At 42.7% G+C, this 22775-nt stretch overlaps 2 protein-coding genes across 6 annotated transcripts in view; one reads left to right on the top strand and one right to left on the bottom strand.

The window, feature by feature from the left end:
* SNRNP35 (small nuclear ribonucleoprotein U11/U12 subunit 35) overlaps positions 1 to 1484 on the top strand; it is a 3782-nt gene extending 2298 nt beyond the window's left edge. For 2 of the 3 annotated variants that reach the window (XM_010720087.3, XM_010720084.3), the window contains exon 2: positions 329 to 1484. In XM_010720087.3, coding sequence (XP_010718389.1) covers positions 331 to 1128 — 798 coding nt within the window. In that variant the 5' untranslated portion in view covers positions 329 to 330 and the 3' untranslated portion in view covers positions 1129 to 1484. Of the gene's footprint in view, positions 1 to 6; positions 75 to 328 lie in introns of those variants that run through there. The other variant, XM_010720085.2, reaches the window with a different exon arrangement.
* Positions 1485 to 5022: 3538 nt separating this feature from the next.
* LOC100539934 (RILP-like protein 1) lies at positions 5023 to 22772 on the bottom strand. Of its 3 annotated transcripts, none has more exons than XM_031555962.1 (8): positions 22473 to 22769; positions 19279 to 19429; positions 15242 to 15360; positions 14303 to 14521; positions 11658 to 11830; positions 11031 to 11123; positions 7482 to 7569; positions 5023 to 5068 (listed from the first exon to the last, which is right to left on the bottom strand). In XM_031555962.1, the coding sequence occupies exons 1-8, from the start codon at positions 22707 to 22709 to the stop codon at positions 5063 to 5065; spliced, it is 1086 nt and encodes a 361-aa protein (XP_031411822.1). In that variant the 5' UTR covers positions 22710 to 22769; the 3' UTR covers positions 5023 to 5062. The 3 variants fall into 3 exon arrangements, with proteins under 3 accessions (XP_031411822.1, XP_019476557.1, XP_019476558.1); XM_019621012.1 differs by lacking the exon at positions 7482 to 7569 and adding an exon at positions 8403 to 8478 and having other exon boundaries at positions 5024 to 5068; positions 22473 to 22772; XM_019621013.2 differs by lacking the exon at positions 5023 to 5068 and adding an exon at positions 8403 to 8478 and having other exon boundaries at positions 7504 to 7569; positions 22473 to 22772.
* Between the last annotated feature and the right edge of the window lie 3 nt (positions 22773 to 22775).

Below are 22775 nucleotides of genomic sequence, written 5' to 3'. Positions count from 1 at the left end.
TGCGGCTGAAGTGAACGCGGCGTTCCTCGGCTCGGTGTCAGCTGGCGGCGCGAGGGGCCGCGCTGTGAGGAGAGGTGAGGGGGGAGGGAGCCGCGATGGCGGGAGCGGGACGGCTCCGATGGCGGCTCCGCTGTCCGTGTGAGGCCTGAGATCCCGAAGGGCTGCGGAGCCGCGCGAGGAGCGGCTGCTGAGGCGGTGCCGGCGGGGCCGCGCCCGGTTCTCACTCTGGAGGGTTTTTGCGAGGATCGCTGCGCTCCGGGAAGCGATTGTTTATCTTTCTAAAACGTCAGCAGCGAGCTGTGTTTAATTCGATTTCTTTTCCCGCCAGCGATGAACGATTGGGCGCCCATAGCGAAGGAGTACGACCCTCTGAAAGCGGGGAGCATCGACGGCACGGATGAGGAGCCCCACGACCGTGCTGTGTGGAGGGCCATGCTGGCGCGTTATGTCCCCAACAAGGGCGTCACCGGAGATCCTCACCTCACCCTGTTTGTAGCGAGGCTCAATCTGCAGACAACGGAGGAGAAATTAAAGGAGGTCTTTTCCCGATATGGAGACATCAGAAAGATCCGTCTGGTTCGAGATCTGGTCACGGGATTTTCCAAGGGTTATGCATTTATCGAGTACAAGGAAGAACGCGCTCTGCTGAAGGCCCATAGAGATGCCAACAGGCTGGTTGTCGATCAGCACGAGGTCTTTGTAGACTTCGAACTGGAAAGAACTCTCAAAGGATGGATTCCTCGGAGGCTTGGAGGCGGTTTTGGAGGCAAAAAAGAATCCGGGCAGCTGCGGTTCGGAGGACGGGACAGACCTTTCCGGAAACCCATTAATTTGCCAAACGTGAAAAATGATTTCTATGGAGAAGGCTCAGCAGAGAAAAGAAACTGGTCTCGAGAGGGAGCAAGGGACTGGAGAACAAGAGACCGAGAGCATGAAAGGAGCAGAGAGAAGAGAGGGCCAGAAAGAGAGCGGTCGTGGGGTTGGGCTGACAGTGAGAGAGAAAGAGACTCGAAAGAGGAGAGGAGCAGAGGGAGAGAGAGGAAGGACAGAGACAGAAAGGACAGAGAGAGAGACAGGAGCAGGGAAAGAGATGCCAAGAAGCAAAGAGATGATGATAAGCATCGATAGCTGGCAGCACCTTGTCTTAAGGGAATGATGGGAAGTTTGAGTATGGTGACTACTCTTTTCTGTCTCTAAGTAGCGTGACCCTTAATGCTGCCTGGGGGCATGCCTCTGCTGTCATGGTGAATGAACTGGTATGGAGGAGGTGATGCAGGAAAAAGCTGTACCTTCTGGAGGATGTGGACATGACTCTGTTGTAGGTGTCACCTTCAGCGTGGGGCTGTGAGCTACATTACCCAAACAAGCAGTGTTCATGTTATTGTCTTGTGCCCTTGATGTTTATCTGCTAGAAGCTCTCTATAGAGTGGTTCCTAGTGCAATTGTTCTTCAGAGAAATTAAACTTTTCTATTAATATTTTAAAGTGGTGAATAAGAAGTGCACGTGTTACCATCCCATCAAAATTGAGTACTCACCTCATTTGCTATTCATTTTGCTGCTGGGATCACTATTCATAAGAGAGCTCTGTATTTAATTCTTAATGTGCCAGATGCCCACTCTCATTTTGTGAGATAGATGCCCTTTATGAAGTCACTTTATGAAGGAATAGGAATGAAATGATAGCAACAAACTAAAGTTCTGAAAAATGCAACCCAAAACAGAAGCTGAAAGGAAGTGACTTTATTTTCTTGAGGACACTGGGACAGGTGAGATCTGCAGTAATATTATGTCCTTAAGTAGTTCTGTGAGGTGTGAGAGAAGCATGTAGTAAGAAATCTATTTCTTATGTATTGGAAACTCTCATTACCTTTTACTTGAGGAATGCAGACTACAACAGACTAGTAAGGAGGAAAAAAAACCCATTCCTGATCACTAGATGAGCAATCATTGAAGGACACTGTCATGGTTAAATGTGGTCGCAGCTGCAGCCACTGTCCTTTTCTCCTCACTGCAGGTAAAATCCTATCTGCATTTTAAATTGTACTTCTGTCAGCCTTTTAATAGCTGCACCCTCAACTTAGCCCAGCTTGAGGCTGTATATCCATGAGCAGTGGCATAATCCTTTTTCAGGGGAAAGAAGCCAGATCTGTGCAGTGCAGCCCCAAAGCAGGTAGTGTTAGCATTCCACACAAAGGAAAAAAAGATGCAAGTCTTGAAGAAATACTCATTTCTCAGAAATATTTATTTTAAACTGTTAAAATGATTTACTGCCCAACCAAAACAAAAAAAACACACACAAAAAAAACCAGAACAACTTCAGTGATCCTGCACTTTAGAGACAGGATTGTTATGCCCTTTACCTGGCAACATCCTGCCTTCCTTTTTAAAAGCAGATTGTAGCTAAATATTGAGAATCTACATGATAGGTCTTCAACCCTTTACATACTCATCCCTATATGCCATCGTTTCTGATGGCACTTTGTGTGTATTAACTTGGTGTTTCTAACATGAGGATGAGGAGTGGAGTGGTTAATGCTAGCAGGAGTAACTAATTAGATTTTTGAGGTAATGGGCTCAGAGATAAATAGGGGAAGGTTGTACTGCTTAGTGTCATTGTTTGAAATTGGCTGCAGATTTGACCCCACAATAGTGTGCAGGGCTCTGGTATGTGGGACCAGCTTTACATGCACTAGGCCAGGAGAGTTGGTTTTTAATATATGAGCTTAGATGCTGGGGGAAAGCAGCTCAGCCTGGCTTTCTGTTGTCTCAGTTCGTTGCTCTTAGCTAATTTGAAAAGCGATGTGCTTATTCAGGCTGTGAATCTGCTGCATCTTTGCATTGTTTCTGATCACTGCATCTCTAAATCTCTCTGTGTCAAATGACTGTAAACTATGCTAGAGAGAGACGGGAATCATTCACAATTTATTTGAACTGCCTACAACTATAGTGTGCTTTTTTTATATTCCCCACTCAATCTGAAAGTGAAATCAGGATCTTCACAACTAAAGTATTACAGCAAGTCTTCCCTCCATTTGAGAATTGCCTTTCATGCAAGGGAGGGAAGTGATATTTTAATGAAAACAGTTTTCTGTAAGCATAAAAACTTAAGTAGTGTTACCAAAACGTAACCAGGCAAAATTCTCTCTGCCTAATATTAGCATCAAATGCTACTGTTGCTACATCAAATGGAAATGCCTTTAATATAAGGCCACGTTTCTCCCACCTGCCCTAGGCAATGTCAGTGATAACTGGCAGGCACAGTAAATGCTCACCCTACAATGTGCTGAAGGTCTGTGTTCAAAATGAGCAGTTACAGATAGGAACGGAGCAGCATTCAGCCCACTGTTCTGAAAACTGATTTTCTCGCACAGCTTCACATCAGAAGAGCTAAGAGCCATTTGCTGCCTGGATGCATTAACAAACCCATTGCTGGATCATCCTGGACTGAGTACAACTGGCCTGCACTAAACCTTCTGCTTTGCTCTTATCTTCAGGACATTCTCAGACATTCTGAGTGGCTGGAGCTCTACTCCAGCCCGAGCATTGCTTTCTGTTCTTAGTGCCACTCCTGAGAAGAGACTCTTTGCAGAGCGCATGCAGTTGCTGCAGGTCAGATGTCAGCTGCAGCCCACAGCCACCTGCATCCAGCTCTGCCTGCACAAGTTGCCCACAGGTGCAAAGCTGGGTTGTGCACTGCCACAGACCACGCGCACACAGTAGTTATGCTGCGTGGGGCTTTAGTGTTCTGGTTTAGGCAAGCATGACCTTGGTCAGCCCCAAGTGTCTTGTATGATTACTTGCAAAGCAGACGTAGACCCCACCTCCTGGCAGTTCAGATGCATTCATGTGCTGGGCTTTTGATGATGAGTTAAGAGTTAAGCCCCTTCCACTTGCAGGCTGCCACACATCAGTCATTGCCAGCGGAGCAACCTCCACATACAGAATACATCTCTGCCACCCCAAGTAATGTTTAAGGTAGTCAGAAAAAAGAAAAAATGAGCCAGGGTCATCTCAGAGTCAGTTAAGATAGCTCATGTCAGCTGAGGATGTCTTTTACTCTGAAGTTAGGCAGTCTTACCTAGACAGAAAAGTGGAGTGTGACTTAAATCAAAACCTGCCTATGGGAAGGGGACCTAACTCCTTAATGGCAGCTGTCTGCTACTCTAGGGGAAAGTCTCTGGTAAGAAAGAAAAAATTCAACTGTTAGAATTCTTCTTTGTAAGCAATTCTTTTTCCATTAATATTGCAGAACTCATGGCAAAAAGCAAGGCACGCTCACCTCATACCCGGGTTTCTTCATGCTTTAGGCACTGTAAGCATCAAGGGAAATGTACACTCGTTATCCCTCTTGAGGCTACTCCAGTTTGTCACTTTCTATCAGGTGGATTTCCAAGTGGTTACTCTGCAAAATGCAGGAGCCAACTTGACAGGACGCAGCAGTGCTACAACCTGCAGGGAGAGCGGCCAGCTGCGGTATCCCTCTTGAAAAAATTCTTACCAAGTTACAAAAAAGCAAACAACCAAAAGTTTTAGCAAATAAGGTAACAGAGTCTTTGCTAATAGATATTGTACACTGCAAACAAACTTCTAATAATGGCACAGGTCTTTTTTTTTTTTTTTTGGTTTAGATAAGCTTGTGTTACTGTAGTTAATGCACGAACAAGACCATAGACTTGTTATTCAGCACAAAACAAGTCATCTAGAAGCTTCGATGTCCTGGGTATCAACTGCTCCTACAAAGCTTGGATTCTGTTTTCAGCAGTCACCAAGTAAACAGTGAGTGATCCCTTTTGAGGAGTTCATCTGAAACACAACCACTGCAGTGTGCAAGGCAAATAAAGACCATGAGCTGCCAGATCTGTTCATAGAAGCTTCTTGTTACTACACTGTTGAGATGTTCTGCAGGAAGCTCAGGCTTTTAGTCACAGGTGTTGCAGGGCTTCTTGTCCTTGCTCTGTGTAGGTGTCATCTTTATTTGAATTTGACCATTCACGAAAAGTATCCTGGAAATGGACGTTTTTCTGTGATGCCTGCATACGTTTCTTATCACGAGAGAAGAAACTAAACCTTCCGAATAGGAAGGAGGAATAAGGGAGAGGAGGGAAAAGAAAGAATACTGTTTACCATCTTGAAAATACCTCCACACCCGCCACGGTACACAGCACAACAAAACACAGAGCAAAAAAATCTGTTGGCATCCACAAAAACCAAGGCGGTGAAGCCTGATGGGAGTGCATGTCAAAATGTTATTAGAGATGAAGTCATTGCAAAATCTCAAGCAGTTTTGCTATGGAAGCTTCAAATAAGCTCTAAATGCTGTTGACTCTACAAGTGCAGTTATCAGTTTAGATGTATGTTCCTCCTCCCCCAGCCCCAAAATACAGAAGCCACAAAATACAGGTTAGTTTCTTAGCATAAGTAAAGTGGTATCTTTAGTGTTAAATCTGTATAATTTATTGTAAAGCAGAAATAGAGAATATTCTTAGTGGTGCCAGCAGAGAAATTCATAAGATAAGAAAATAAGCCTCCAGGTGAGCACATTTTGTTGCATAGACTCAACTGCTGCGAATGTAAATGAATAAATGCACACAGGTGCACAAGAGTTTGCAGGATGGAGGCTCTAAACAAATGCACACAAGTGTGCACGTCATTTCCTGTCACACAGCTTGGGTGCTGTAAGATAATGACACACGTGAACCAACAGCCATTTAATACAACAACAAATTGCCAGCTTACAACACAGCTAAACAGTACAGTTGGAAAAATCCTTAGTATCATTTTTGTATAGCATGGAGTTACTTGATTAAGCAAATTCAAATTTTGTAACGAGTTCAGTAGAAGAGCTGTTAGCACTGTGCTTAGGTCTGCTGAGAAATGCAAAAGTTTCGGTTCCAGACACCAAAGGTTTGAATTGGCCTCACACCCTTTTGGTTTTCATGGTGCACTCTCCGTGCTAAATACTGTTTTGCCTGCACAGTACCAAGAGAACCGCTACGTAAATATAAACTCAGCTTTGACAGAAGGTGGGATATTCGTCAGGGCATAAACCTGACCCTCTATCCAAACTCCCCTGTCCTCAGCATTCCTTCTCCACTCACACACCCTTCAGTCTCCTCTCAGTACCAGGACCCCAACCTTCCACACTGCCTTGTGCAGAGCAGGGAGTTCTGCCTTCAGTGTCCCTAGACACACAGGGGGCTGTACGGGAGTGTCAGACAATGTTTAAGGCAGCTTTCATGAAGTAAAAAAAAAACCACAACATCCAATTGTATACACAGTTAAGCATATTGGTAATTACTAATATTACTAACATGGTCTACTTGGCTAGAAAGCTATAAAAGGCTGCACAAGGGCAGTGCAAGGTAACGAGCAGGACCTGAACTTTTGCATTTCCTGGCTTCAAGTGTGCAGACTTCATAGGGAAATAAGTCTTTTGCACTTAATTAGTCTCATTTTTTTTTTTTTTACCACCCTCATCACAGGAGCCCACAAATTCACACCTGGATGGTATTTCTTTTCAGGGCCAGAGTCAATTCAGCTGAGAAGTGTCCAGTCACTGAGGCTTTCTGCTGGGCACGATCAGGCTTAGTACCTTGAAGTCCACACAGAGGACTGCTCTATTTATGTAGTAAGTTTCCAATTAAACTGTTCAGTATTTTTTTTTCCCACTTTTTATTATGAAATTAAGTGAGAGAAAATAGTGTTCGTAAAATCTTGACACCAAGCAGGACTAGCCTATTTTTAATTCCTTCTGAAACAATGAAAATTGTTCTTACCCCTAGAATTTTTTTTATGGAGCATGTTTCAAAAAAGCATATTTATGGAGAAGAAAGAAATGTAAATACTGTGTTGCTGCTGTAGATATAAAGACCTTCAAAGCAGCAGTTCCAATGCAAAGAGAATTTGCTTTAACAGTTATCAGCATCTCCTCCAGACAGAGTCAAGAATAGGGCATCAGAATTGGTTACTGAGAGTGTACACTCTATTCCCAAAATACATAATTAGAGACAAAATCTACAGCACATAGATAGAAAGACATGGAAGCAACAGTCTATTATTAACACTGGAAATTAATGTAGAGATTCAACTGTTATGTTCTGTAAATCTAACTGATTCGTAACAAGTAATTAGGATGATTTGGGTTCTTTTAAAAGCATTGGTGTGAATTATCAATAGGCTGGCTTAGTAAGCTAAGTAAAATTAAGAGATTCTGGTTAAAATTGCATGTTGCAACAGTTTTCTGGTGAGTAATGATTGGCTTAGCATGGTAACAGTAAGGCAAAAGGTGAGAAAATGTCAGTACTCGAGGATGAGCACGGAGGACTATGGCAGGTGGTGCACTGACTGGTCATTCTGATTGGCACTTTGTGCTTCTGTGATCCCACAGGCAGCCGATGAGAATGCAACCAGCAGTCCATGTTAACAGAGGGCCATGCAAAAGGAAAACACGGTACCAAACATTTAAAAAAAAAAATCCTACAAGGGACACAAGTCTTCTTATTGGCTGCAATGTGGGATCATCTGGAATCAATCCAGCTGCTACCATGGGCATTATGGCTGTAAAGATCCTGGTCAGGAAAGTACAGACACAGAAGAGGTAAGACTGGAGCAAGGGAAAGAAAAAGCATTCCATTAAAAAGAAAAGACACAAACATAATACACGGGGTTACTCTGAATTATCACACATGACATATTACAGAGAGAGGTGGATCTGCATCACCCAAGACAGCTCTCCTCAGTGAAAAACTCATATTCAGAAAATGAAGTAATTGAAACAGATTTAATTGCTTTTGAATTTCTAAAAGATACCACTTTTCTGTTGTGAAACAGTCTGGGTTGGATTTCATCAAGGTATTACCACCTCTAGCAATGCAGAGCAGAGTGCACATTTTTCTACCCAAGAAACAAACAGGCACATACATAATGAAATGAAGGATGAAGGTGTAAGTTAAGAAATACAAAACAGGACTGTGCTGTGACTACTGGCTACTTGCACAGAAAACAGGGTTAGACAGGACCAGCACTGCAGGTAAAGACTCTACAAATGTTACGGCTGGTAGTTTTAAGTTAAAAACCAATATCACATTTGAAATCTTAAAATAACCTCCTAAGCAAGCTACTTGGTTAAAGGGCCTGCATATCTGCTCCAGAAGAACCTGCTTTGCTTCACATGCAAAAAGATGCTAACTGCAGGCAGCTAAATATTTGTCTGAAACCTTGCAACTACTCTAGCAGAAGTATTTCCTAGCTGGCTAGCAGCAAGACCACTTCTTTGTAACAGTTCAGCACTTCTACTAGGCATTGTACAATTCATGCAATTTAGAGGCTGAGAGAGCAAGCTGGCTGGGTGCTCAGTGCCCAGCCAGCCCCACACACGGCTGCCGACAAACCTTCATCATACCTGGAACACCCTCTGTTTTTCTAAGGATTCTCCTCAGAGGTTCTCCCTTGTGCCAAATATTTTTTTGAACTGTGGACTAATGTCAATTAAAGATTAAGTTGAAATCACGAAAGGCATTTCACGTGTGACCAAATGCAGCTCTCCCCAACACAGCCACTCTTAACTGCTAATTCTAAATTCAAAATGAAAACATACAAGTAACCATTGTTCTATCATTTGCAGTAGCTAGAACGTCTGCTTTTAAGCATTGTGACACACTCAGCTGCAGCAACCAGACAGACACATCAGCTTTTGTAGACTGCAAGAATAGCAAGGGAACTTATGGCTGCCTCGGGCATTACGTCAGTGACAAACAAGCCCGTATCCTTGAAGTAAAAACAAGAGGGCTATTTCTGCTCAAATAGAGGGCGCTTTTCTAATCCTTGTACTCTTCCTCCTCAGTAAAGCCTCCTGGTTACATTATTTCAGCAAAACTCTGACATATAATGTGGTAGACAGATGTAGAAACAAATGGGCACAAGATCAGAACGCAGTCAGAGCTTGCGCCAAACCTGCAGGTACTGGGAACAAAAAAATATTGATTACTCTAACTTCTGTTTTCTTTATGTGAGTGCTGCACAGAAGCATCTTAGATGGCACAGGACACATCTCATTCCTTGAGATGGTAAAGAAAAAAAGAATGAAACTTCTCTTGAGACTGCAGTATCAGTCTCTTGTTTTTGTACTTAGCTTTTTGTTTCGCCAGGAGGAAAAGCCTGAAACAGAAGGCAAAGCAACCCTACTTTCATTCATAAAGGTACTCTGAACACAGATAGCAGAGGTACAAGTTTTCCTCATGTCACTAAGTATGTAGACTTTGTGTGTCAGTGTGTTACCTACACAATCACAGGAGAGGTGCAGCGTTCTGCCTGTAACAAGGAGAAGGCCAGGAGAGTATGTGGAGGTGTTGTAATAGAAAAAAACAGATGCCACACATGGGTTCCTTGCTTTTCCCAGCAGTGAAATCTCCTCTCTTTTTAAAGGCCACGGCTGCCCCTTGTTAGCCACTTTGAGAACTGTCTGGGTTGTAGAAGTAACCAATCTACAAGCACAATGTTGATGACACACATGGGGAAGATGGGGCAAAGAAAATAAACCCACACCTGACAAATCCCATCCAGACAGGCTGTAAGAATGAGACAAATCTGAACACAATTACCATCGTTTGGATTAGTTAAGTAACTCAGTGACTTTATCTTCCCTTATTTAATGTGAGAGCTAAGTGAAGAAAGAGCAGAAAGAAACAGAACAGGATTGTTGCCTTTTCTGAAAGGGACCAACATAACAAGCTTTTACTTTTTATTGTGTGAGTTTTCACTTAAATATATCTAACACAAAATCTGAGCAACAGGAAGATAAGGGTCTGAAAATGTGCATTGATTGAATGATTAGTATGATGCTCAACAGGTATTCACTGATAAATTAACCGAGGGGAAGAAATCATCAAGATAACTTGGTGAAAACACTTATATGCCTCCTCTTCATGGCTCCCTGCATTGCTTATGTATGCAAGCAGAAGGTACAGTCAAGGCTAACACCTAGAGAGCATGTGCTCTGTCTTACAAAACCTCTTTAAAAAGCATTAAAATAATTTAAAGGAAAGGAGAAGAATTACAATGGAGAGAGATCTTGCGAGACGAAGTATTATTACTGCAGGTGCAGAATGAAAACTTAAGTCCCAATTCAGAGTGTATTTTCCAGCCATCTGAGAGGAAGGGTTCTCTCAGCAAACAAAGCAGCACAGAGGGAAGCTGAAGACTTCTGAAAATAATCAGAAGTGCCCTCCTGACTTTATGGTGTTTTGGATCAGCCCAGATCTCCCAGGAAACTCACTCTCACAGGGCTGCTGCTGTTACAAAACAGTGTCTGGAGTTTATGGATGTGGGGATGGAAGAGCTTTTTATGGGCAAACAAATAAAATAATGAATGCAGTTAAAAAAGTAAAGCTTCCAGTATCATAACAACTCCAAAGGCTTAGTTTGGAAAAAAAAATGTGGAAGGAAAGAATTTTGACAGACAAATGGTTTGGCTTACACTGACTTTATAGCCAAGTTGTAACTAGTACAACTGACAGTAAACTTAGCTTTTGGACAGTACCATTAAATATTCCATCAGAAGAGGGTGGGATTCTTTATAGCCAAAAAAGCTGGCACCCTCTCCCACCAGGTAGTTCAGCAAACAAAGTTTTTGTGCTATACAAGTGCTTGTCAGAATCTAAAGTCTTAGGTTAACAGGGAAACAGGTACAGCAAGGTCATGGGGAAAGCTGACTCTCCACACCCAAATGTTGCAGGTCTGCAGTTGGTTTTACTTGTGAACAACAGTTTCTACACGTCTTCCAAGCATGAGCTGGGGCCCAGTGGTTTGCCTGTGACATTCCACCCCCTTAGGGACTGTGCATTAAGGAACTGGGATTTGCACTTAAACAAAGCTCCAACATTCCTTTCTGGAGAAAACACAGCCACTCAACATCTGTCCCACACACAATAGGGATGTGGCTACCTTAATTGTGAATTTCTTCAAAAATTGTCCTACTCATAAGAAATGTTTCACTTTTGTAGACAGGATCCTTAGAAAATATGCTACTTACAGTCGTTTGATTCCAGACTCAGGCTGAGTTGAGGGTTTTGACTGAATTATGGGTGTAGGTTGAGGGGGTCTAGTTTCTTCTTCTGTTTCCTCACTTGAAAGAATGAAAAGATAATTAATGTTCTCCTCTCAAGTCATGGAAGCTTTAAGTTCTAACAGTCAATCTAAAGCAGTACTATTTATGAAGAAAGGTAAAAGATCTGTTCCAAGCTTATTATCTGAAATGGGGGAAATTTCTGTCAACTGAGAAACAGCACCTAAAACTGGGCCTCCTGTCAATACTTTTTTTCCATTGTGACAAGAAAAAGCATAAGAAGAAGACAATGAATAAAAATTCTTCAATCTCAGTTTTAGTCCCAGTTTTATCCTTATTTTTTCAGCTAACATTTATTAAATGCTTGTAATTTTTCCAAAACTGGGGGAGAATCTGGGAGTTAAGGAGGACATAGTTTTTCCCAGCATTGAGAAAACAGTTATAACCTAAAGTAACTAAAGCCCTTATGCTTTCAGTATCTACTTTCAGCCTTTGTTTGCTGAGAGACCATTCAGGAGCACATCTGCTGTCTCCTAGAGCTGCTCTACAGCTCCTCTGTGTGTAGCATGCAACGGGAGAGGAAATCTAACTTACCTTTTGTAATATAAAAGCTCTTCTTGAAGTAAAAACACTTTAGATTTCAATTCATTCCTCTCATGAAGGACATCTCGGAGCTCCTGCAAGGTGAATCTTGGACGATTTGGATCTTTTAAGTCCATTGCCATCTTTTCTGACTCTGAGAGGCAGTCATCATTGTTTGGCTCTGTCTGGGAAGTGTAAGGCTTTAAATTCATGATGTGAACGCATTTCTGAGAAGTTGAAAGTATTTATCAGTCTATTCCCCTTCTTTCCTTTTAGCACTATTAAATACACTTTCAAGAGAAACAGCAGTTTTAAGAGGAAAAAAATGTAGGAGGAATTTATGCTGAAGACTGTCAGCAGGAATAGCTCAGTGATCTGATCACTTTGTTCTTTCTTGTGCTCAGATGGACCGATGACACACAGTGGGAATACAAAAATCCCTTATTGTTTCTACCAGCCTAAACACTGGGTCCAAAGTGAGCCACCACACAGGAGATAAGATTTCTTATGGAGAAATTCCTGTGGAATGCAGACTGCTAGAAAGCCCTCTGAAAATGTATAGTCTAATTTCTGATAAACAAGTCAATTTAAGGAATTAATACTTTTGACAAATAAGGTATATCAAACACCAGCCTTTATGTAAACACTGAAAAAATAGCATAGCAAAAATCATGACAGTTCCTTCTAGTTCTTCCCACAAAGAGGAAGTGTCTCTGGATGTAAATATACGAAGCAGAGATTTAAGTTTCTATTGCCCTGATGCCTTTATTTAAAAAAAACAAGATTGATATTAGCACCAGGATTTACAAGTTTGAAGAAACATATAGACAAAACAGCGGAGCAATGCTCATTTTTCCATTTCTTTGATTCCCCCATTAATCCGAATGCATTTACTTACAGTACAGACTGTACTAGATAAAGATAGATGCACCCTAATGAGAGTTTGAGGAGCTTACCCAAAGTACTCACTTCTTCACACTTCTAGTTTAGAATCTGAGTTGATGCCTCTTCTTTTGATTGTATATTTGTCCCACACCTTTCCCCAAATAATCTTTTTTTTTTGCTGTATTTTGCTAAAATCAGTAAAGACTGAGCAGCCTGTAGCCAATGCAAATGTACTTGACCAAAGCCAAGAAGCAACATCCATTCCAGAGCATGCAGCTATTCTACTTTCTGCTTACCACTACAATTCCTGTCTAACTATCATCCTGGCAGAGAAAGTGGACAACGACTCTAATTGGAAGTGGCACCACTGCCATGGAACAGAAAGAGGTAAAGAATGCATCCTTTCTCTCCAAAGACTGAAGACACTTTCACACATGCTGGCTCCAGGCCTATGCTCTGCAGCCCTGTTTACAAAGCTGGGTGTCCTGGCCGAATTAAAAGCAATGAAGTCATCCTTGTCATTATTAATACAGTGCTTGCCCAATTCAGCAGTGACGTGTTGAGTCGCTGTTACATTCCTGGAGTACCAGGTTACCCCATCAGCTTTTGCCTCTGCTTTCTGATGTACGTTCCCTCCTACTACAAGTGAATTATATGTTGTGCTCTCAGCCGCAGTCTATCAGGCTCATACAGTGCTGCTGTGCTTCTTACATGGCTCAGTACTGGAGCTCTTATCAACACAGACAGCCAAACAGCACTATGCCTCAGTGCTCCTCCAAATTCTTTCACATCATAAGACTCCTGATCCTACTTTGTGCTCTTCTAAAGGCAGCATTAGGAAAGGGAAACACAGCACTTTCACTTGAGAAAGACAGAAGTAGTGTCATATGCAGAAAAGCCTACAGATGGTAGGTAGCACTTTAAGAATGTGAAATAAAGCAGGGATTTCAGGCAAAGTAGGCACATTCTACTGCATGCTAGCATTCTGCCCTCAGGTATGATCTGAGTGCAGAGTTCTGCTCTCCCTCCAGGACTTCTGCTACAATTTCCTTTCTACTGTGGCTCATGTGCCTCTGTTATCATAGTGCATTGCACCTTCAGGACCCACTAGGACTTGCAGATTTGCATACTCAGCAAGGCTTAAGCTACCTGTCAGCTGTTCATCTTTTCAAAAATCCAGATCAGTTTGTTTTCCTTTAGGAGGAAGGGGCAGATCTGAGCAAATAAAATAAACCCAAATGTACTAACATAGCACTACCAAAACACTGTCTGCTTTGAATACAAACTAACAGCTGGTACTCCAGAGATTTTGGACTCCCTTACAATGATTTTAGTAGAATGCTCTAGTAAGCAATGATTTGTTCTGCTATCTGGAGAGTTCTGCAGTCTAGTGCATGACCAAAAGATTACTCTCCCTAGAAAGTGCAATGTGTCACCAAGTCTCAGGGGAGAGCTGTCCTCTAATGCAGACATCCTAGTGCTAACCTGTCCTGCCACTCTGCCTTTTGCACAACTGGTTTTGTGCGTTAGAAAGGAGCGTTCTGTTCCATTGGGTTGTCATCCACTCAGGCAGGGCCTTTCCTGTGACAGTGCAGTGAGTGATGCTGACCTCTGTGTGCCACACCTGAATAAAACCATGCTGTCCTTGAGCTCCACGTCTGCCTCTGATTCATATCAATCTCACTTCTCCAAACAAGAGGTGCTTGGTATGGAGACTTAGGTCCTGTAAAAGATGGTTTTTAAAAAGTAAAGTAATTTAAAATACCTCTTACCTGTATTTCCTCCCCATTTTGGCTGTCCTCACCCTGCAGTTTTTCCCTCAGTTTCCCCAGCTCTGCTCGTAAGGTGCCCATCTCCTGCTCCTTGGTTTGCAGATATGCTTCCAACTCCACCTTCTGCTCAATCAGTGCCTTTCCCTGAGCCTCGACAACTGTGATGCGGTGCCGCAGGTCATGGTTAATTTTCATTAATCTGTTCTGTTGCTGCTGAAGCTGCAAGACATTGATGTAGTTTGTCAGCATCCATTCAGCCATCACCCATGGTGACCAAATCCCAAACACTACATTAAAGACCAAGTAGTGGGTTCTTATTAAATTTAATCTGCAAAACTCTCCTCACCCCCAAGCAGTTTTTTTAATATCTAATTTCCTACCACAGTTGCAGTCACTAAAACTTCTTTAATTGGTTTCCAGAGTAAAACCAGGTACTTTCCCCCAAGCACAGGGAATTCTCCAGCTAAAAACAAATTCATCTTTTCCAATATTTTATTTCGTAAAAGCAAAGTTCAAGGACAGGGTGGTTTCCAGGATTCTGAATAATATTTTAACCCAAAGTAGAAGAGAGAAAGATAAGACAGAGAAGTTCTTACTCTTCAATTTATAAGTATTCTGCTTTGATTCCTTGGGTGAGGATGGGAAGCAAAATACATATAAGGTGGTTGTAACACAGACGGATGTAAGTCATCAACTGATTCCCAAGGTCACAGTGGAGTTTGTGACTTACTTAAGACTAAATGCAATTAAATCCAAATGCAGCAGAGGCCGGATGCCTGCCCCGACTGCCTAAACATTTTGGACACTCCAGTTATGCTGCGCTATTCAGTTACTGGACTGATATCTGGCATTGCTTACAAATTTGATATTATATGTGAAAGAAGGCTATAGAAACATGGGTGAGAAAGAAGGGAAACAGGAAGAGCAAGAGCCACTTACAGCCTCTACATCCTCATTTTTAAGTCCAAGTTCCCGGTCCTTTGCTCTGATTTCATCCCTCTGTTTATCTACAACTTCCTTCAGCTTCTTCATGACTTGCCGTTCTCTCTCTGACATTCCTGGTTAAAAAAAGAACACAGAAAACAAACTAAGGACAAGTAGGAGCTGCTGAGACCAAGAACACTAACAGGGCCATGATACTTCTAATTCTTCACTATGATAATGGCTCACACCCACCAGGTGACCCACTGATACGCACTGCTACTTGCTCTTCTAAAAGATCTGTGTCCTCTCAAAACCAAGGTCTGGAGAGCAGGCAGCCTATGCCCTGCTTTGACACATCTCTGATCTTAGATCCCCAAACCTCTGACTTAGTTCCCCTACTCACAGCGACACCAGACAAGATAGTAGAAACTTGGTAACAGCTGGATGGAGCTGTGCTGAAGCCAAAAAAACAGAGCCAGACAAGGACCCTCACACCAGTCAATGTGCTGGTTCCTTCCCACAACTTGCTCTCGTTTACTTGCAGTTCTCAAACCACTGCATCTACAAAAAGGTTCCTGAATCCACTCTTCCACAGGCAGTCTCAGGGCTGAGTCTAAAAAATCAGCTGTATTTAAAAACAAACACAAAACTCCAAAACTGCCATGAGGTACAGAGTGGCTGCAACGAGACTTTAGACCAGCAGTTTTACCCCACTAAGAGCCAGGAACAGTGAGTGCAGCTATATTCATTAGTATTTGTGTAATGCTTTGAGATCTTTAGATAGCAGGTGCTATTTAAAGGATAAAGAACCATTTTGGTGCTAACTGCTTTTCCTCCCACTATGCTCACTTTTCTCTCTAACATCCGGTGAGCATCAAAGACTTAATTGTGTGCACTGATTACTACATTATCCTTTTTATTTCAGGAGGAGGGGAAAGGAAAGGTGGGAAGGGTTTGTGAAACAGTCACATCTCCTTCCATCTTCTCCAGCACTGGGGAAGTGGGGAGGGAAATCACTAAGTGCCCTAAACGTAATTATCTCTAAATGACTCAAAGTCTAATATCTGCAAGATCTTAAATGGCACACCCAGCTGGCTTCCCTAGACACATCCTATGAATTCACAGCTTCCTGTTAATTGCTGTGATCACAGCATTGTTCCAGGGAGTAAAGAAAGAAAAACATTAAGGAAAAAAAAAAGAAAAGGCAAAAAAGAACATCCTTTATGTTTATACTTAGGAAACTGTTTACTGATGTATTTATACAACATCCATTATAGCAGACCAAAACATTGATCAGAGTTCGTGGCACTACGACTTCCTAAATACTCATAATAAAAGTTTGCCTTCACTTTGGAAAGGCAATGGTGGGCTCCTCTGCAGCCAAGCACAGGAGGTTTACATGACTCTTGGCATCCTACTGCTTGTCTGTATTATCACGGCCAGTCTGAGAGAGCACCTCCTCTCCCAGCAGAAAAACAGCAGCCTGCTTGTCCTGTTTGACACATGGGTCAAGTTTGCTTGTGGCATTTTGCTAGGACAATATGATCAGTCAGCATCTTCCCATAAGTGCTCTGTTTGAGTTCAGGGAGGAGTAGCATTAATGGATGCTGCAAATTTATCTTTAACCCCTCCTGTTTATTTTGTACTCTGCCACATGTGCCCTTTTCTACGAATGCTGCTCTGCCCTAATTTTCAGAGCAGGTGCACTTTCTGTTCAGAGACCTTAGGTGGGATGGTACTGATCTCTCTCATAAACATCTTCATTAAGCTCAAGTGAGGCTCTATGAACTACAATGTGACTATTAATTGGCAAGGATTGAATCTCAAAGCCTTAGCACACCTAAATCACTGGCTTCTGCTGCCTGTGCTAGGAACAATTCCTTTTAGTAACTGTGTGGTGAGTAAGCAGCCAATTGCTAATCCTGGGAGAGTTAGCAGCTAAGGGGAGACATGATCACAACACCAAATCATGCTGAGATATGAAGATTGGAGCCTGGTCAAAGTTAATCTAGCTAACAAAGCATTTCGCTTGAAAACCAGCCTCTGTAGAGCCTATATGCATCAGATCAAATGACAGAGAGGAGGAAAAAAAAGCAACATGACTGCTTTCTGACACTGTCCAAACAAGTAATTTGAGACAAACCTGCTCATTAATGACGTAATTTCCTAAATGGAAAGCAATTGAATTTGATATAACAGGTCCCAATAACAAGCTCAGTTTGCTGTAAATTAATGTGACTTCACTTCAGTTGACCATTTCAGCTAATAAATATCAGTGACCCCAGAATGTCATCTCTGGAATGGATTTGTTTGTTATTATACTTGCGTAGACACAGTAAAAATAACATGAAAAGTATGTGTGGCATTTGCTTGGCTAGCTGAATGTAAAGAGTATGGCTATATTTAAATACAAGCACATGAGCTCTAGTGAGCTAGATACCCAGTGGAAAAAAAGGTGAGAAAACAAAGGGGAAGATGGTTCTTTATAGTAACGCCAGCTTTCATGGCCTGTGACTCATAACTGCCATTCTGACACTTTACATGGAGTTTGTGGGCTGACACGGAGCTACTTTTAGGAGATATACTGACTAAGCTGAAAGAGCTGCATTTGTTTTAGAAAGATAATAATTTTTATTTAAAAAGTAAAATAATAATAATAAAATTCCCAGTTTTATAATTTAAATTTAGTACTTCATAGTCAGCTCCTGAGTGGGAAGCAAGGGTAACTTCAGCAGAGTCAGACAGTTTCATCCACCAACAGTGAGCTGCAATTTAACCTCCAGTGTCTGAAAAGAATATCCATTTGTTCCTCGTGCTTTATTGGACCACATGGCTCAGCTGGGTGGTCTGGTTTTCAGACTGCCCAGTGACTTTGCATGCTAGATTTGACATGAGCTTTCTGAGGGAGCTACGACTTTACTGATAATCATAACCCAATGTGAAAGTGAAGCTGTGACTTGAAGCAGTGTGCCAGAGTCCTGTTCATGCACAAATAGTTCAGAGAGCCATCCCTTCCTAGACTAACTCATAATCACAGTCAAGTTTTGCTGCTGTCACCATTCTCAGCTGCCCACCCCACCTCTCAGCTCAAGGCTGCTTCATCCCCAAATCCAAACAGTCATTTTTTCAACTCCTCAGCTTAAACTCCTAGCAAAGTATCATGAAATGGACTGCATAGCCAGCAGGTTCAAATCATATTCTATGAACTGGGAGAGCAAATAGACATCATCCCCTCTGCCCTCACTCTTAGCAAAGAGCTGCTTGCTGAGCTGTGAGTAAGAGCTGAGGATGGCAATTGTTTCAGCTGCTGCAGTGAAATCTACCTGCAGTTGCCAGTCAGAACCTTTTGTCTCAAAATTCATTCTGCTTCAAGAAAGAAGTTGCTCGTGAATTAATCAGTTGTTTCAGCTCCTTAGGATTCACCCACTCCCTGGTTCATACATCTCTTCACCTACTCTAAATTGTCTGGAAGAGTCTTGAACAGGTGAAGGAATCCTAAAGGGAAATAAACCAAATAAAATCTCTCAGTTTAGTCTTTTAGAATATCTCTGTATGATGAATTGATGTAATTGAGACAAATCTTGATTTTCTGCTTTACAAACAAACATCCTGAATAGATTGCCAGCTGCACTTCTTTTTGTGCATAATGGTGTGAAATAAACATTGCTGAATGGATCATTGTTTGTGTTAGAAAACATAAGGAGGGATTAAGAATTCTGTTTGCAAAATGCTAACTAAAGATAAAAAAGCAACAGATCAAAAAAAACGATGCTAGACTTTACTTTCAGACATACTTCTCAGCCAAACAAAGCTGTTCAGGCTTCTCTCTCCCTCCTGCTCCTGCCTCTTATGTCTCCAGTGTAATCACTTGTTCAGAAATTTTCTATTTAGGTTAAAAGGAGAAGGAAAAAAAAAAAAAAACGAACTCTAGCCTGTGGTGTTAGTAGGAAAAAAAAAAAAAGCCAGAATGTTTAGTCAAAATATTTTGATAAAGTGATAAAGTACTGCCTTTATAACAAAAGCAGGTGCTGAATTTGAAATATCAAACTTACCTTCATGCTTCTGAAATTCCTCTTCTGTGAAATTAATGTCTTTGTGAGACAAATTTGTCATCAACTGTTTGTTCTCCTCCTGCAGCTGTGCAATTTGGGTAAGAAGGTCCTGTGCTTCACCTCTCCAGACATCTTCCACCAGTTCTAATTCCTAAAGGACATACCAGCACAACACATTAAGCATATTAAGAGTCTTTGACTGAACTATTTACAGATCAAACCACTACAGTTCTTCTATGATTCTCATAGAAAACAATCACATGAGGCTACTTGAAATCTTCTATCTACTTTTCCAGTGCCAGCATGAAGAACCCGTTTTTGTGCTATATGCTGAATACATGGAGTCACTTCTTGGTGCAAACATTTTTGACACGCGATTTACCCAAAGGGAAATTCTTCTCATTTTACTGTGAGAACCTGATGAAAGAGATTGCTGTGTTGGTCAAGATAGCCAAACGTGAGCAAGAGCTGCCTTCCACATCTCAGGAAGCAGCTGCAAAGGCTGTTATAAATGCCCCAGAAACATCACAGCGTGGGCAATGGGGGGGTCAGTGTTAGGCACACCCTTTTGGAAGGAGTAACATCTCTCACTTATATTTTTGTTACGAGCACAAGTGTAAAATGAGCACGTGGCATTGTGCAGCAAACCCAGAGCCCTTGATAAACAAGGCAAAACTGTGCTGCTTCTTACAGAACTTGTTCCATATGAAAGGCTGCAGTGGCATCTCTGTTAGTGGCAGTGAGACTGGCCAAAACAACAGCTCCCATTTGTCAGAACGCTGTGTATCAACAGCAGCTGTCACCAATCTCAGTAGAGGTCAAATTAGGACGAAAAGTATAAGTGCTTAAGAAGAAATGGTTACATTTAGAGCTTGTTCAAAACATATCTGCTATAAGCAATGCTTCTGCAGTGAGGGATATTCTCTGCTCCATTTCATGTATGTGCTGCAAACAAAAAAACCTGCATACAAATCACTGGAGCCAGCTGAGTCACTCGCTGGCTTTTGCATTCATCCAGCATGTCCCTCTCCTACCTAACAACAAAACACTCACAACAACCCTGCCAAGCACAGCTCCAGGCTAAAATAAGCTCTGCTGAGAGATTAAAAAGAGCAGCTTTCTGCTTTGAAAGTATGCTCCAATAATGGGAAATCATATTCCTATTGACTTCCAGGTCCAAACACTATGTTATTCCAGCATTTATTATGGCACTGCTGCCATTTTATAATATCTCCTTGCTGTTTTGCAGAAAACACTACATGACAATATGATAAACAACAGATTGTCTATCATGATTGATAGACTTCATTAAGAATATTTCATAAATCACTGCTAATTTTACTCTTTATTTTGAGAAATACAAATCTGCAATGAAACTTTATATTGCCAAATACCTAGACTATTTACAGTGATGCTGCATATAACTCTGCAGCTAGAACAACGTGCTGACCTAGTTTGAAAAATGAAACAGCAGATTTCAGATTTAGAAGCACACTGATTTAAAACAAAACAAAACAAAAAACCCACCAGATTCTCTGAACTTACATAGTTCATATGTGGCTATACTAAGGATTAACTCAGCAAACTTTCTTATTTATTGCTATTGAAGAGCCCCGTGAATTGGAGCAGAAATGAGCTTCTGAGCCCTCATTAGCAGAAGTATCAGACAGAAAAGGCAGGTTGATGACCAGCGGGTGCCAGTCAGCTCAGGAAACTGCAGGCATGCTCAGCCAGGTTTGGAGGCAAAATGCATTCCCACGTGAAAGCTGAGTGCTAAAGGACCACTAAAAACATGTCTGGATTGGCTTTTGGATGCTTCTTGTTCACAAACATTTCTTAGAGTCTGGCCTTTTCTGCTTACCAGTATCTGAGACATGAGAGTCTTCTAACCTTACAGTGGGAATAAGCTGGATGTGACACCACTGGTCTGTAGTGACACAGTGTCCTGGCAATCAACGTGATTTAAAAAAACATATCTGTATGCATTGCATATTTTGTTTTCCTTGTTCAATGAGTTCCCAGCAAAGTTCCATTTGGACTGTCTGAACACACCCAGAGGCATCTCATGACTACTACAGACACTGGCAGAGCAGAGATGTGAGTTGGCAGGGATCAGAAGACATCTGGCAAGGGCAGCCTTTGGCAGCTGACACTTTCAGGAAACTTTTTAACACAGGCTGTCAACTTGTGCAAGGATACTGGGTGCGTTGCTCCAGTTCTATATTCATTTCACCAGACAGCACTTTTAATACCTGGAGATAAAGAATGTCAGCCTGCTGGCTGACAATGCAGGGGTCTCAGAAGTAAGTAGGGACATCTGACTACGTAGACAGCACTGGACCAGCGCAGCAGCACACCCACTCACCTCCAAGTGCCATGTGCAAGAAGAGCAAAAGCATGGCTGCATGCTGTGAGTGTCTATTCTCTAGACCAGTAGACTTCATACCCTGGAGTCTTAGCAGGGCTTTAGGCACTACAGATCCTCTACCAGTCCATTCAGAGACCTCCATTCAGAGACCCTATTCCTATAATTCCTTCTGCAAAATAATGCAAGAATTATCTTGGATTTTTCAAGAGTTAAGCAAAAGTCCCTCAGGGGACTATTTGAAAAGGCATAAACTGAGCCCAACTCTTGAAACTTGAGGTCTCTCCTCCAGAAATCCTGTTTCCTCCCTATTCCTCCGCGTACGAGCAGGAATGGAATGAGGCAGCAGTGACTGAGCACAGTCAGTGGCTGGAAGAACCAATTCTTTTGCTGTTATCTGAATGATGTGAAGATCGGATCTGCCACCTCTACTACAGTGAGCAGAGCGGCTCATGATGTCCCGGGGCAGAAACAGGATATGGGGACGTCCTCAGTGGGAGCGGGCTATGGAGCGCAATCTGGGAGAGCGCTTCCCGCTCCGCAGCTCCGACACCGACTGGGATCGCACCGAACAGCCCGTGAGAGCGCCAGGAAGCCTGGGCTCAACATCACCCCCAGCTCTGCACAAAAAAGGGGGACCGCAGCGACCCGGCGGGAAGCAGCGCTGCCTCCTCGTCCTGGAGCGGGGAAAAGCGAGGGGACGGAAATGCGGCGAGCGGGGAAGGGGTGGAGAAAAGGAAGGAGGAAGGAAACTTCCAGGAGGGAAGGAAGAAAACAAACAACAAACAGCCGCACGGCAGCACGGCCATCCCTCGCGCCGTCCCCCCACCTTCTGGTGCTTGCGCTCCTTCTCGATGCGGTCCATCCTTTCCAGGCGGAGCCGATCGAGCTCCAGGCGCAGCTCCTCCATCTCGGGGTTGATGTGGTTGCGGCTCACCAGCACCTCCAGGATCTCCAGCACCCGCACCACCTTGGGCATCAGGCGGGCGATGGCCTCGCAGCCGTGCTGGTCGATCACCCGCTCAAACTCCTGCCCCACGGCCGAGGCGATGTCGTACACGTCCATCACTGTCAGCTCCGCCGCGTTCTTCTCCAGGGCGGTGGGCAGCCCTCCGCCGCCGCCGTCCATGGC

This window comes from Meleagris gallopavo, chromosome 17 (assembly GCF_000146605.3).
Source record: "Meleagris gallopavo isolate NT-WF06-2002-E0010 breed Aviagen turkey brand Nicholas breeding stock chromosome 17, Turkey_5.1, whole genome shotgun sequence".
Taxonomy (NCBI): Eukaryota; Metazoa; Chordata; class Aves; order Galliformes; family Phasianidae; genus Meleagris; species Meleagris gallopavo.
The sequence above is the reverse complement of the archived record's forward strand: the minus strand, read 5'-3'. Positions and strand labels throughout refer to the sequence as shown.